This window comes from Arvicola amphibius, chromosome 3 (assembly GCF_903992535.2).
Source record: "Arvicola amphibius chromosome 3, mArvAmp1.2, whole genome shotgun sequence".
Lineage (NCBI taxonomy): Eukaryota > Metazoa > Chordata > Mammalia > Rodentia > Cricetidae > Arvicola > Arvicola amphibius.
Window position 1 is genome coordinate 123,474,657 of NC_052049.1, and position 14,977 is coordinate 123,489,633.

General features: G+C 50.0%; 1 protein-coding gene across 1 annotated transcript in view; it reads left to right on the plus strand.

The window, feature by feature from the left end:
* Tmem266 (transmembrane protein 266) overlaps nt 1–14,977 on the plus strand; it is a 117,263-nt gene that overhangs the window by 69,539 nt on the left and 32,747 nt on the right. Inside the window, exons 4-5 of the mRNA XM_038323701.1 lie at nt 4,909–5,063; nt 7,759–7,832. Of these exons, the coding sequence (XP_038179629.1) occupies nt 4,909–5,063; nt 7,759–7,832 (229 nt within the window). The remainder of the gene's footprint in view (nt 1–4,908; nt 5,064–7,758; nt 7,833–14,977) is intronic.

Sequence of the window (14,977 nt, forward strand, 5' to 3'; positions counted from 1 at the left end):
TGGGGCACGCCTGCCCTCTGGTGGCAACTCCAGGAATAACACCACCCCAGTGCTTTGATGCGCTGAGGCTACCGGAAAGCAATTTTTCTCAGTATATACTGGTGCCGGCTTCAGTCCGGTAAGTTCCTTGATCTTTAGTTAACGGCGCAGGGATCTTTAGAAACAGGAAATACTTCCTCCTTTTGCCACGAACACACACTGTCCTTGCAATGTCTGAGTCACTAGAATTTCACAGTTAGCTGTTTAGGACTCTAAACGTGAGGCCAGCCAGGGACCTGCAGGTTCAGCGCTACAGGCCCCACTCCCATTGGCGAGCTCTGCCCAGAAGCCAGGATCCTCACCCTGTAGAGTTGTACAGCCACAGGCAAGCCTACTGGACTTCATGCTGAGCTGGTTGTGGCCCTGTTTTCTGTCACCGTGATCTCTGTCCTGCTCCCAAGCTTCCTTCACCAAACCCTGTTCATCCTCCATAATACTTGTCACCTGTAAGAACAGCTCTCATCCATATTTCAGGGGTTCTTATTGAAATGCAGCACCAAGTTCAGTGGGTGTAAGGACGCTGCAGCTTCCATAACTCTGTGGGTGCCCAGGCAATGAGTATGAAGAATCAGGACAGTGGGACTACATCTTGGAATCACCCAGGAAGTTAGACCATGGTCCTAACCCACAAGTGATGGTTTAATAAGGGGCCAGGGGTATGGCTTGACCCTTAGGGCTTTGCAACAACCCCTGACCTGGATGCAGATCCCACCCCCCACCTCCAGGCCTCCCTGCTCTGACACATCCGTCCACAGTGGGTCCCTTACTAGATGGTCTTCATTTGTCACTGTCTCTCAAGTCCTTGCTATGTGTCATGGTGTCACTGGGAGGAAAGAAATTCACCCAGTATTTGTGATAGCGCCTATGATACAAACACCACCTCCTTGTGCAGCCTGGGGACACTCCCAGGCTGATGTAGTCAAGGGACTGGTAGCTGAGGGCCAAGCTTTGGCTGGGCGCAACTAAGTTGCCACAGGAGTAGAAATACAGGAGCTGGAGAGGTAGGCTTGGCTTTGCAACTCCTTTGGGGTTTGGAGTTATCTATAGGGGGTGTGGGTGTTTCTCCCCCAAAAGGTTGAACCAAAAAGTCTTACCCAGCAGGAATGAGGGCTTTCCCATAGTTGAATATATGGAGCTCCCCTCCCCTCGTCTTCCTCAACTATATATTCTAGCCCTGTGCAGTTAGGGCAGAATTCATGCAGCAGCTGGGTACTCAGGTGAGTCCCATGTCCTTCCCACCTCCTGATGAGGAGGTGGAAACAGTCAAGAAGTCCAGCTGGGGTAATATTTTTCAAGTAAGCAAGCCTTACAAACACAGGGTGGCAAGCTGAGGCTCCGATGGTGGCCCTCTAACCTGTAACACCTGGTCTTAAATGTTGGCTCAACTCTTCATCCTGGCTCCTGCACCAGCTCTGGGTTTTCCTGTTAATGTCCCTGTCACCCTATAGCGCAGTATAACTTGTCTGAATTCATCTTTCCCACTACCATGTAACCGGTTTGCCTGACTTGGGACACAGGGCCCACCTGGCCCATGCTTTGTCATCCAGATCTGCCCCTGCCTCCTTTCTGAGCCCTTCCATCTGATCCTCTCCCCGGCTCAGGCTAACCTCAGATGGCAGGTGACTCCAGGTCTGCCCACAGCTCTTTCAAAAGCAGAGTCAGCGTTTTCACACTTGAGCAGCAGTGTAAAGTGGCCTCTCTGAACATGACTCACGTGAGCTGCACCCGGATGGAGTTTTCCCTCCCTCTGCTTGGGGGCTCTCCTCCAGGGCAGCAGGAGCAGCAGGCTCTCCGGGCACATCTCACAGGCATCAGATGTACAAGGTGGGGGGCGGAAGAGTGCCCAGCTGCTCCCACTGACCACGAGGGCGAAGCCTCCTGTTCACCACTGGACGTCACCCAGGGCCAACAGTCTTCCCAGCTGCCCGTTTTATTTATAGCGTCCAAAGCTGCTTGGCTCCCATTTCAGATGACAATGAAATGGCACCAGTGTTAGTGGCCACTAATAGTGGATGCCGTGGGGCTGGACCTGAGGTGTCTTTATACCCTGGGAAAGAATGCATGCCATTGGAAGACCACGGGATGGGAAGGGCACGGCACAAAATTTCCACAAATGCCAGGTTGGAGGCTGGGCACAAACCGAGAGCGGGGAGAGATGCAAATAGGACCAGGAAGAAGGAGAGGCAGGAGTGGCATGCTGGGAAGGAAGTAGGGAGCAGGTAAGACGGGAGGGTGAGGAGAACGGAGTTCTTAACAGCCAAGAGTGTCCGCTGCAGGAACGCAGTCCATGGATACTGGCTCCAGTGGGCCTTCTGCTTCTAGAGGCCTCCAACCAGATGGGAACAGGCTGTCCATGGACACAGGGTGGAGGTTCCCTGTCGAGTACTTGGCTCTGCCTCTCATGGCGATAGCTGACCTCACAGGTTTTCCTCTGGCTCCTCCTGGTGTCCCAGGGCCACAGATCCTCAAGAAAAGGATAGTTACCACTCAGAAAGTACTTCCAGGTGCTAGAGCTCTTCGGTTTACCCTCTCGGGGTACAGCTGGGAAAATCAAGCTTTTCAAACGCTAACATGGCCTCTTCATCCGTGCATTGCTTCAACTAAATAACAGCCGCTCTCACCAGGTTCCTTGAGACTCTCTCTCAACTCTGAGTTGGCCAGACCTAGCAGATAACAATACATAAGGCCCTGTAATGTTTGAAGAATATATATATATTAGTAGGGGTGTCTTCGATGCAGTATCTGGGGCATACTTGTATTAAGAAGGTATTCAATGTTTATCTGAAATTTGAATTTATCTAGCAATTCTACTGAGCTCGATGTGGCTCCTGTTTGGGTTGACCTGTGGGAGCCAGCAAGAAAAACGAGAAGTGTGACCAACGCAGTACGTTTTAAGTTTGCGCTGCAAGGGGCCACAGAGATCCCATGGTTGGTCTTTGTGATTTAGCTCCCAGCAGGCTTTGTAGCCCTGTTTTCCATTTGTCTCTTAGAGAAAGCCTCTCTTCTGACCCAGCCAGTCTCCTCCTCTCTCACTCTATACTCTTGGCCTTTGTAGGATCTCATGGCAACCCTTCTTCCCCCATCCAAAGTGGTCTGCTTAGCTTCCTCCATCATGCTGCAGTCTCTAAGCGTCTCTTTCTGCAACCTGCTTCCCGAGTCTGGAGAGGACCACCCCTGGTCTTTGCATCCCCACTGAGCCAAGGACGGAGACCATCAATCATTCCTGTAGGTGTTAGAAATATCCCGAGAGACTTAAGCAAGCCTGGTTTCCTGATAGGATTCTTCAAGACCTCTGGCATTCAAGCTTTCCCTGAACAAACCAGGAGGAAGACGTCACCAGCCAAAAGTGTCCACATCATTCTTTCAGAGAGGGCTAAAGCAAGGCTGCCTTGCCTTCCCAGCCCATGGATACCCGAGTCTTCAAGAGGAAGACACTGGTCCTTCTTACAGCAGGTTACAGCAGGCTTACACCCTATGAATGGGAAGGATGTGGTGATGGTCAAGCATTTAGGCCATCAGATATTATTATCGTGACCGTGACCATCACCATCACCATCAGTATCATCATCACCATCGTCACTATCGCCCTCAGAATCATCACCATCATCACTATCACCCTCATTATCATCATCACCATCACCATCACCACCATCATCATGATGTCATTTCAGTCACACTGTGTTTGCAGGTCAGATACATTATTTCCTTTATCTTTCAACAACTCTACAAGTTAAAAATACTATTCTGTACTTCCCAAGTGGGGAAGTGGAGTCCCAGAGTGGCCTGATGCCATTGCACATGACCCCAGGGCAATGGGGCACACCCCAAAGCAAAGACTTCCCTGGCACATCTCAGCCCCTTTGGGGTGCATAATTCTCACTAAAATCAGATTGGCAGGCATGGATGAGTCATAAACAACCCAATCAGTGAGGCCTGAGTGCAGCACCCCAGCCTCACAGTGTTCCCATAGGCTCCCCCTCTTGTGCTCCTCAGGGGAGGGCATCTAGTACCCTAAGAGGCTCAACTGAGGCTCTGAGCTCCTGTGGCCTCCTGACCACTCCACCCTATTCAGGATAGTCTGTCCTCAGGGGCCTCCTCTCTCCTACAAATGCCTCCCCAAAGACACCCATACACAGGGTATGAGTCCCACCTGATGCTCTGTGACAAGAGGTAGCCCTGGCCTAACCAGTTTGGTAAGCACAGATGCCGTCCGTGTGGAGCGCAGTGAGGTATAGCAACATAGTAAAGGCACTGGAATATCCCACACATAAATGACCATTGAACTTTGACCCGGATTTTGCCAAACATACCCAATTATAGAATTTCGGGGGGGGGCGGAATCATGTGACAGCTATTAGCACTCTGAAGAACCAGCGTTTAGATAATCTGTCCTGAAAAACAGGGATCCAATGCAAGGCTTCCTTTTATAGCCGATAAGGTCTAATTCCATCCACTGGGTGCTTAGCATATTTGCTGAGTAGAAACGGAGATGTCCCCAAAGGCCAGCACATGGGCTGGGTTCTGAGAGACATAGAAAGAGAGTGACAACAGCTTGTCCTGTGGCTCTTGCCACCTAGGCAAGTTTGACTCACCTGTGGGATGTGAGCTTTACACCCATTTCCAACCTGAGCAGCCTGAATCCCAGAGAGTTCCTGTAAGTTCCCAAAGTCAACCTGTAAGCCCAGCTGTGTCCCTTAATGAGATTGCTTTACTCTTGGGATTCTACCCAGTGGCTCTTGAAGAGGCATAGTCTCCCATGATGCCCAGCCGTGGATGTAGGTCAGTGGTGGAGGGCCTGCTTGGCTTAGCAAGGCTGTGCCAGGGTCTCCCCTCAGCCCCTTAGCCCCTCTTCTCCTTTTGTCCCTACAGGTCTAACTGGCTGAAGCCGTGCTGTGGGAAGAGAGCAGCCGTATGGCAGGTATTTTTGCTCAGTGCAAGTCTCAACAGTTTCCTGGTAGCCTGTGTAATATTGGTGGTGATTCTCCTGACCCTGGAACTTCTAATAGATATAAAGCTTCTCCAGTGTGAGTAGCAAGAGAGATACATATGCAAATACATATGTCAATATTCACTGTGCATCTGCATCCCTCAGGGGTCCCCAACCTGTGTCACTGGGATCATCCCCCAGCCTGTGCCACTGCCAAGCTGCCAGTCCCACAACAGCCCGTGGGGATTGCCCCTGGGGAGGAAACACTTGGCAGCTTCTCTGTCACCATCAACATCCCTTTGTCATCTGTCCAATGTGGCCTCTTCCAGTCCCCTTCCTAGTCTTCCATGATCAGAAACTGATGAGACAAAAACAAAAGTTGGGGACCCCTGTATGCATCTTTTTTTTTTTTTAAAAAAAAAATGTTCTCATTTGGAATTTTCCAGGGTGATTTTTTTTTTTTTTTTTTGGCTTAAACAGTTCCATTTTGGGAAATGGATCACCTGTAGTAACTAGTCAGCAGCCGTAGTGCTGGTGTTTGTCCCAGCCTGAAGTGGGCAGCATCCTTTACGTGTGTCCTGATAGCTTTGAAAATGCGTTTCCACACTGACACCTTCAGACCTGTCAGCAACCATGTGGTGCACAGGACGGATAGGACGGGACCCCATTTCACAGACAAGCAAACAAATTAAAGGTTGTGGGTATTGAGGACTCACCCTAGGTCAGAGGAATGGAGAAAGAGACTCCAAGCCTCCAGACTATTTGACTCTTCGTCCACTTTTCCTCCTTTGGGGATTCCTTCTGGCCTCATAATGGCGGCCGTTTGGGGTGTGTGTGTGGCACCAGGAGGCACTGTGGCACATGGCTGTCAGTGTGGAGGCCCGCCTCCAATCTCCACCCTTGAAAAACCCTGATTGGTGCACCAGAAGGCCAGAGGCCCACAAGTCTAGCCCTTGCCTGTAGATGAACATATAGCTTATGGAACAGTCCCCACACACTTTTCTTGATCCAGGAGGTAGACCATTCAAGTACAAAATACTTTAAAAGTGAAATTACTGACTGCAGAGACCGCTGACAGAATCCAGGACAAGAGATTCAGCCCCCCAAACCCTTTTTGTTCTCTTGTTTTCTCAGATGCCCCAAATCCTTCATTGGATCTTCTGTGCTCAGGGCTTGTCATTGCTCCTTCCAAGACACACCAGCCTTGTTTGCTCTCTGGGAGAGCACAGAATTGCTTTTGTCTGATAAGCCTAGTTGGGTTTTATGTAGCCAGTGGCCCCTCGGTTCCAATTAAAGTATCTCCCAACATTAAGTGCCCAGTACTGGTTTTACACTCAACCTGTCTTCAATTAAACCATGCTGTAGGCTTTCCCTCCTTGCATTCAGACTCTGTGTTTTATGAGACCTGACCATAACGGAGCCCTTCTCTCCCTATGGTGGGTTGTACTGGGGCCCTGGGCTTCTCAGGTTGTGTGTGATGAGGCATCAGGTAGAACTGAGAACCCAGCCGACACTGGAATTTTGCTTAAAATTAAGTATCCAGGAGATTGATTTTGGTGGGAGATCCAATAGCAGCTCATAAAAGGCATCTTAAATTCCATAAAACGCACAATCCGAGATTTATTGCTCTTCTAAAGCAAACCGTAAAAAAGGCACAGGAATTCATTTGAGAAATAATGGGGAGAGATTTTATGTTTCCAGAATCATCTGAGGACTTTTCAGAGTCACACAGGCCTCAGCCTCTTGGTTCCCACTGGTATTCATGTGACTCAGAATGAGGAGGAATTAACGCTGTCTCCAGGGCTCATCCTTTGAGGGTCATATTGGCCCTGAGCCAGGGGGCCCCTGCATATCCCCCCCTGGAACCCAGTATTCCAACCTTATTCTTGGATTTGCTTGAGGACCTTATGTTTACCCACTCCGAGGGTTCACAGATTTAGAGCCTAGGAAAAGCCAGCCTTACCCAAAGAAGATATCTCTCTTTGACCAAAGGGAACTTGAATAGCTGGAAACAGGCCCTCTGTTTGCCACAGACCCCTATCTCCTGCCCCCAAAGTTCCCCTGATCAGTCCAGAGGATTCCCTCTGGGGACCATTCTGCCCTATTTCTACCAAGGTCACCCCACCATTGTCCTGACGCTCACACCTTGCTGTTAACTTCACTAGTGCATAAACTGCTAGTGTTTGGAGGCTGTTTGTGGCATCCTGCCCTTTAGAGTGTCTGGCTAGCTGAAGATGATTAAAGAATCACCATTGCAGGCCTCACCCCTGTGGACCCAGAAGGGACTTTTGTCTGCCCCAGCCCACAGACTCTGCTGCCTTCACCCATCAGCTCCCCCTGCCAGGCATAGCTCCAGCCATCTCTCCGTGCTGCTGCCACCACCATCCCCACTACTGTGAGCTCAGAAACAGGAAGAGCAGAGAGGCTTACCCAGAGCCCACACAAAGTGCAATGAGCTGTGGAGATGGTGTGCTGTGGGTCTTAGAGCCGCCCACTCAGGTCTAGAACTTTGCTGTGGTCATGACCCCTCCTTCCCTTGGTCTGGCAGTGGGCAGAGGAATCAAGGGAGATGGCCTTTAAGGAGAGAAGAGCATTTGGGTTGCAATGTTTCCAGTACTTCCACATAACCACTGGTTATAGCTGCCCTTGCTCTCTGACTCAATTTCTAACAGATCCAAACATTTCTACAAGCACCCAGGGGTCCCCAAAGTCTGCTGCCATGCCACAAAGCCCCCTAGACGGATGGACTCACTTCTTTGCTCCTAAACCTGGTCTCACTGTGTTCGTTACAGTTTCCAGTGCATTCCAGTTTGCTGGTGTCATTCACTGGATCAGTCTGGTCATCCTCTCTGTGTTCTTCTCAGAGGTAGGTAAAGATTCGGGCCCCGAAACCTCCTCTTTGGGGTGGCTCATTGCTGGGAAACCTGGGTTTCATTCACTACACATTTCCTAGTGTCTGGCTGTTGTTATCCCTGAGGCCGAATCTCACCACAGGATATTGCACAAGGTATGTCCACAGACACAGACATGCAGGGCAGTGGCCAGTCCTGTTAGAGAGATTTGTCTCTAAGCAGGTGACCCCTCCTCAGAATCCAGAACATATGTAGGGTTTGCCAGGAGAATTCCAGGTAAAGGATTTGTGAAGGCATGAGGTAGTTTGAGGACAGGAGCTGTTGGTGTGGCCAGTGGTGAGTATACAGGAGGCCAGCCCAACAACACCAGATGCAGAAGCAATTAAGATTTGCTTGCCTCAGGGCCAAGGCAGTAAACTTGACCAGGGCCTGTGGAAGGATGGAATCCCAGCTGGCAGGTGTCCCTGTGCTTCTGAAGTGGTCCCTCAGACAGATGTTCCCCAGGATTGCTCGAGTTGATGGCGGAAGTCCACATCAGAAGAGCTAACTGGAGTCTCCTAGCCCCTGGGTTTAGTGTGGAAGTAGATCAGGCTCACATGGCTCCAGGATCATTGGACAAACCTTGATACCAGGCATGTCTTGATTTTTACATGGGGGGGGGGGTGACACCTTGAGTAGTCCCCGTGCCATCGGTGATACTGGGGCCTGGGCTTGTAGAACACTGTCTTTTTTTTTTTTTTTTCGAGACAGGGTTTCTCTGTGGCTTTGGAGCCTGTCCTGGAACTAGCTCTTGTAGACCAGGCTGGTCTCGAACTCTCAGAGATCCGCCTGCCTCTGCCTCCCGAGTGCTGGGATAGAACACCGTCTTACAGCTGTTTCAGACAGGGCTTCCTGGAAGGATGGGAAGGGCGGTGGGGAGTGAAGGACGGAGAGTTTCCTGCAGAACCATTTCTTCCAAACAGATCCAGGGACTATATGTCAGCTGGCCACTGTCCACTCTACCTGGGTGTCCCCACCCTCCACAGCAGGTACACACATGCCCAGAAAGAGCCCACAGAATATTTCAATGAAAGATAAACACAGATAAAGCACAGAGCCTGCTAGGGGCACACAGGCATGGGTGTGCAATGCAGCCACTGGTATATTGGAGGCACAGCACAGTCTCAGAAGGAGGAGGTGGATCTAGAGAAGAGAACTAGCATGGGCAAGGCAGTAAAATGAGAGAGTTTATGTCATGGTTAAAGGACCCAAGAGGCCAGAATCCCCGGGCCTTCTCTGAACTAGCCAATAGCTCTGCTGTCTCCCTAAAAATCAAAGGTGCTCCAAGCCTTAACCTTCTAGTTCAGAATACTGAGTCTGGGTATGGCTGGGCAGGACGGCAGGCATTCCTAGCATAGAACACTATCTTCTCCAGACCTTGACTCCTGTAGCTGGTAGATCTGGCCAGGAAGCTTCCTAACCAGCTAACTGGGGCCACTGTTGGTGCTCAGGCGCTTGGAAGAGGCTCACCAGTAGCTTGGGATCCCCATAGGGTCCAGCCCTGCCTGGCCCTTCATTTCTGCTTGCTAGGATTCCCTCCTGCAAATCCCTGGGCCAGGGCCAGATGTCTCCTTGATGCAAACCTTGGAAAATGTGCCCATGCCTGAGTCTGCCAACAAAAATGTTTAATCAGTTGCTGTGGTTCTTCCCTCCAGCCCTCTGCTTTGGTTTTATTGGCTTTTGCAGAATTTATTGCCCAGCGTTAATTTGGCATTCCCTTCCTGTCTCTGCCAGAGACAAACCACCTGAAACAGACAAGCTCCTGTGTGCAGGAATGGAAGCCTCAGCGGCCTGACAGCCAACCCTCACAGACTGGGGAAGGGGCCGAGGCTTCCCACAGCCTCAGCTTTCTCCGCAGAGCCTGTGGGAATGAGAAGGGCTAGTCCCTTGCTTTGGACCTTGTCATGGGTGGGGAGGATGGAATGGAGCTAGGCTATGAACACAGAGGAGAAAACTCTCCCTGTATAGTCTGCCCAGCATGAATGAGGGGGTTGTGTGCAGTGGTCTGCCGCAGCAGCCTGGCTAACAAGGGTGGGTTTCTGTAGATTCACAGAGCGTGAAAAGCAAGTACCCAAACCTTGGTGCCAGCAAGCTCTCCGATGTCCTCGCAGCATGGTGTCGGGGAATTTGTGTGCTTGCAACAACTGGAGTACCTCTAACAGGAAGACCCAGAGAGTCCAGTATCCCTCCGCAGTGTAAAACACCTGCGTGTTTGCCTGCCAGGGTGCAGGCCTTATAAAATACCACATAGGGCCAGGATGTACAATGCTCACCTAATGTGCACAGAGCCCTGGCGTCAAATTCTAGCACTTTGTAAGCCAGGTGTGGTAGTTAGTGCCTGTAATCCCAGCACTCGGGAGGTAGAGGCAAAATGACAGACGTTCAGAGTAATCTCTGGTACAGGGAAAGTTCAAGGGGTAACCTGGGATCCATGAGACCTTGTCTCGAAATACACACACACACACACACACACACACACACACACACACACACACACTATATCTATCTATCTATCTATCTATCTATCTATCTATCTATCATCTATCTATCTACCTACCTATCACACATACACCAATATATTATATGTATGCATACATACACACTATATATATTATGTGATATATATATGAAGGGCAGCTTGAGGTTATAGCAGTTATGGTCAAAACTGGCTCCAGCTCTCTGGCTGTCTAACCTGTTTCATCACTGCCCTCTAAGGACCTGGCATTAGCAGGTTGAGAAGAAATCAGGAATTTGGGAGAAAGATCAGGGTCAAGGCCAGGCACTGAGAAAATAATGTCAAACCAAGCAAGGCCTCTGAGCACAAATGAGGGGTGGCCAGCCCTTTCTTCTCATCTGGGAGGAATGGAAATGTCCTCCCTTAGTTCTGGCCCCTTCTTTCTCTGGAACATACCCAGGGATGCACCAGGGATCTCTTTAGAAGTTATGGCCCACCTTCTCTGGCTAGCAAGAGGGCTGCGTTACTCAGGCAAGTTCCACACAGTTGAGTCGGCAAGGATTGCTACTGCCCCAGGGCCCTTTGCCTGTTTCTGAGCTTTGCTTTACCCCTGGTTTCAACCAAGCCTTAGGGAAGGATGATAGGCCATGGTACAGGCTGGGAATCTGAGACCTGGAGAGGTGGAAAAAACTGTCCAGAGTCCACAAGGGTAAATCAGACATAAGCCTTTGGTGGGTGAGCCATCCACTGCCCCATCTTCAGCATCCCAGAGTTCTGAGGCTGCACCAGGAAGATGGGCCGCTTTGTCCTGGGGAAACCTCAGAGGACAGAGCTAAAACAAAGAGTTAGGGTCTGCCTTGGGCTCGGTTCAAGGACATCTGTTCAAATGGGCCACACTACTGAACAGTGAGTTGGACCTTCTAAAATAGCAGGAGCAGGTGCTCTTAGGCAGACTAGGGGGTACTCCTAGCAAGAGCCTAAGGGGAGGCTGTGCCCATGCAGCTTCCTGGACTCTGGGCTGCTCGGTCATGCAGGGTTACCGTGTTCCCACATGACCTTATGCACCAAGAACAAGCAGAGTCTCTGGAATCAAAATGAGAATTGTGCAAATGGGGTTTCTTAAACACAGCCTGCCATTGGCTAAGACGGTGCCCAGCTGGCCACTTGGGAGCAGAGAGCCCACTTCTCCTCTTCCCAAGGTTGCAAAAGCTCTCGGGGCCTCCTGAGGTCCTGCCCAGGAAGAAGAGACACAGCGGGTGTGTAGACGGGGGCCTCGGGGTGATGGCAATGCAGTGGTGGCTGTAACTGTTTCCTCCTCCCCGTCCTCTCTCTTCCAGTGTGAAATTCTGTGCGTGTGTATGTGTGTGCGCATGCACGTACGGATGTGTGTTACTTGTGTATGTGAATATATATGCACATGAATATGGAGGTCAAAGGTTCTATGCTGAATTCCTTCTTCAATCTCTTTCAACAATATATATATATATATATATATATATATATATATATATATATATATATAAATATATATATATATAAAACAACAGTCTCCTACTGAACCTGAAGCTCACCGATTGAACTAGTCTAGGCTGGCTAGTAAAGCCCCAGGGGTCCTCTGGGTTTTGCCCCCCTCCCCCATCCTATAAGAGCGATACCACACTAGGCTTTTACATAGGTGCTGGGGGGTGGCATTTAGTACATACATAATATGCAACCGATATCTCCCACTAGTTCCAAAGTAACTTGACTCCCGAAGGAGCTCCCACAACCCATCAGCAGTCCCTCCCACTTCCCTTTACACAGCTTTTGCCGACCCAGATCTCCTCTTTGTCTCTATGAATGTTAGCATTCTTCATGCTTCCTGTAATCAAGGTCAAGTCCACGGTGTGGCCCTCCGTGTCTGGCTTCTGTCACTGCACGTGTTTTCAGAATTGGTCCACGCTGCGGTGTGAGTCAGGCCTCCGTTCCTTTTTATGTCTGAGTAACATACCATCACGTGGGTGGAGCACACCAGTCGTCAGCTGAACCAAGCCTTTCTTTTATAAAATTTATGGTTTTATTACCGGGAGGAGGGAGAGGATGTGTGTGCCTAAGTCAGTTCTTCCTGCCATGTAGGTCTCAGGGCACAGACTGAGACCATTAAGAGTGTGGAAAGGGTCTCTAACTCCTAAGCCATCTTACCAGTCCCAGCCATGTGTATTCTGATGTCTGCTGTAGGAGCTCCTCTCTGACAGAGCTTCCCAGAGCTGTCCCCGGGCAGCACTGACTCAGGAGGGAGCCCAATCCTGGCCCTTTGTCATATGCAGTCCATTGCCAAAGCAAACTGAGCCACACACTTATCTTTCTCCCTCAGCAAGCACATGGTGGTGCTCGAGGGATCCCTCCTCTGCCCACGCTTTGTCTCAGGAGCGTCCTTGGAGTCTCGGTCTCCAGATAGGAGCCGGGAGAGTGTGTGGTACTGTGTGTGTTCTTTGCTCAGATAGATGAAGGGTGAGTTTGCTTGCTCTCAGTGTCTGTTCGAGGGAGTAAGCTCAGCCACGAAGACACTGTGTGATCTTGGACAAGTCACTGCCCCTCTCTGAACATTATTTCATGAGCATCAACATCAGGAAACTGGCCCAAAACGTGGGCTACCTTCCTGACCCTACCTGAGAAGAGTGCAGTGCTCAGATTAGGGTAGCGGTTTTCTTCTCTAACCCCCTCCGTGTTCCACAGTGGTGTGGGAGAATCAGGTTCTAGACCCGCCCCCTCTAGCCACGAGATCCAGCATTCACTCTGCCCACATGTCCATGCAGAATGGACAGCACGTCCAACATCTGGAAGGCTCAGCCAGCTGCATCAATGGAGATTCTCAGGCCTTTAGGTCCTGAACCACAGGCTCCCCAGGGCCTGCCTTGATTCTAGAGATCTCTAGAAAAGTTTCATCCTGCCTCCCACCTCATGCTATGCCCTGCACCAGGTTATTTCATCTCTTGGGCACATAAACAGGGAATGGAAGCCTCAGTTCTGTTCCTGTGTCTTCCTTTATCTCCTGGCATAGGACTGGGCATGTGACCTCGAGTACATCAATTAAACATGTTACTGAGGAATTACTCTTCAAAATCTCATTTCTACCTTTTGATTTGCCATGACCTTGACAATGACCTTATGGAGCTGGCGGGTCAGATGTGAAGGTAATTGTTGTAAGCAAGCTGGAAGGTGCCGTCTGCTGTTCATAGCCTAACTCGCGGTCAGTAGACGTCTGTAAGGCCATGTAGATGGCCCGCTCACCAGGTGGCTGGGCCAGGCATCGTAGCCGTGTTATGCCTGTGCTGTGCAGCACAACAGTGGACGCCCCCTCCATCTCAGAGCTAGAAAGAAACTCAGATCTGGAATGTTCTACTTGCGCAGCATCCTTGATGGCCTGGCCTTGGAAACACGCGGGACCTGACATTCAGCCATCAGGGTTAGGTTGAGAAAGGCCGTGGGGCAGACAGCCTTAGGAACTGATGGTGCCTCATTTGTACCCAGACAGTCTCAGAGACTTCATCTGAGCAGCCTGATGTAGAAAGGAACTGGTTTACTGTTTATAAGAATGATTTTTACCCTATGTATCAGTTAAAAATATTAACATGCCAAAATAAGAAGACAACCCCCTCCTTATAGCCTCGCCAACCACAGATAACCAGAGTTGATTTCATCTATGCCCCATGGCCCTTCTCCCTCCTGCCACAGTGTGGGTTCCCAATGGGAGACATGAACCCGTGTCCCGATTGGCTCACGTGAGGGACCTGCTAAATAACTGTTCCTTACAAAATTGAAAGCTGGCTCCCAGCTCCAGCCCCTGACCGTGCCCTGTGCGGCCCAGGCTGCTGCACTAGCCAGCATCCATGTGGGTCTCCTCCACACTGGGGTTTTGCCCTCTGTCGTACTGACGAATCCCTTACTATTTCTGCATCAGCTCTGTTCTCACGAATTCAGGGGAAGAGGCCTACAGTTGTAGCTGAGAGAGCTGACGCTTCTCTGTATTTTCTTTGCCACTATGGGATAATTCCTGGAGAGACAGAAATTGTTTTGACTCCATTGTCTTGCCAGGCAATTTTCTTAGGTGAATTAAGTAAGTTCAAACATGTGTATTCTAAGTATAAAACCCGAATAGAAGTGTCCTGGTTCACATGGAGCACACTTCCTAGTTTTAGGGACTCGTCCAGACGATGTGTATCAACACGCTCACCCTATTTTATTGACACCTTAGAAACCTTTTTCTTCTTTGAGAAATATTATTTTTGCATATGTATACATGTGTATGTACATACTTGTGTGTGCTAGAGAACAATCTCAGGGCAGTCACTCTTTATAAGTTGTCTACCTTGTTTTTTTTTTCCTCATTTTTTTCTTTCTTTTTCTTTTTCTTTTTTTTTTTTTTTTTTTTGGTTTTTCGAGACAGGGTTTCTCTGTAGCTTTGGAGCCTGTCCTGGAACTAGCTCTTGTAGACCAGGCTGGTCTCGAACTCACAGAGATCCGCCTGCCTCTGCCTCCCGAGTGCTGGGATTAAAGGCGTGCGCCACCACCGCCCGGCTCCTCATTTTTTATTAAAAATTTCCATCTCCTCCCCTCCTCCTCCCCCTTCCCTCCCCTCCCTCCACCCATACCCCCACTCCCTCCCTCTCCAGGCCAAAGAGCCAT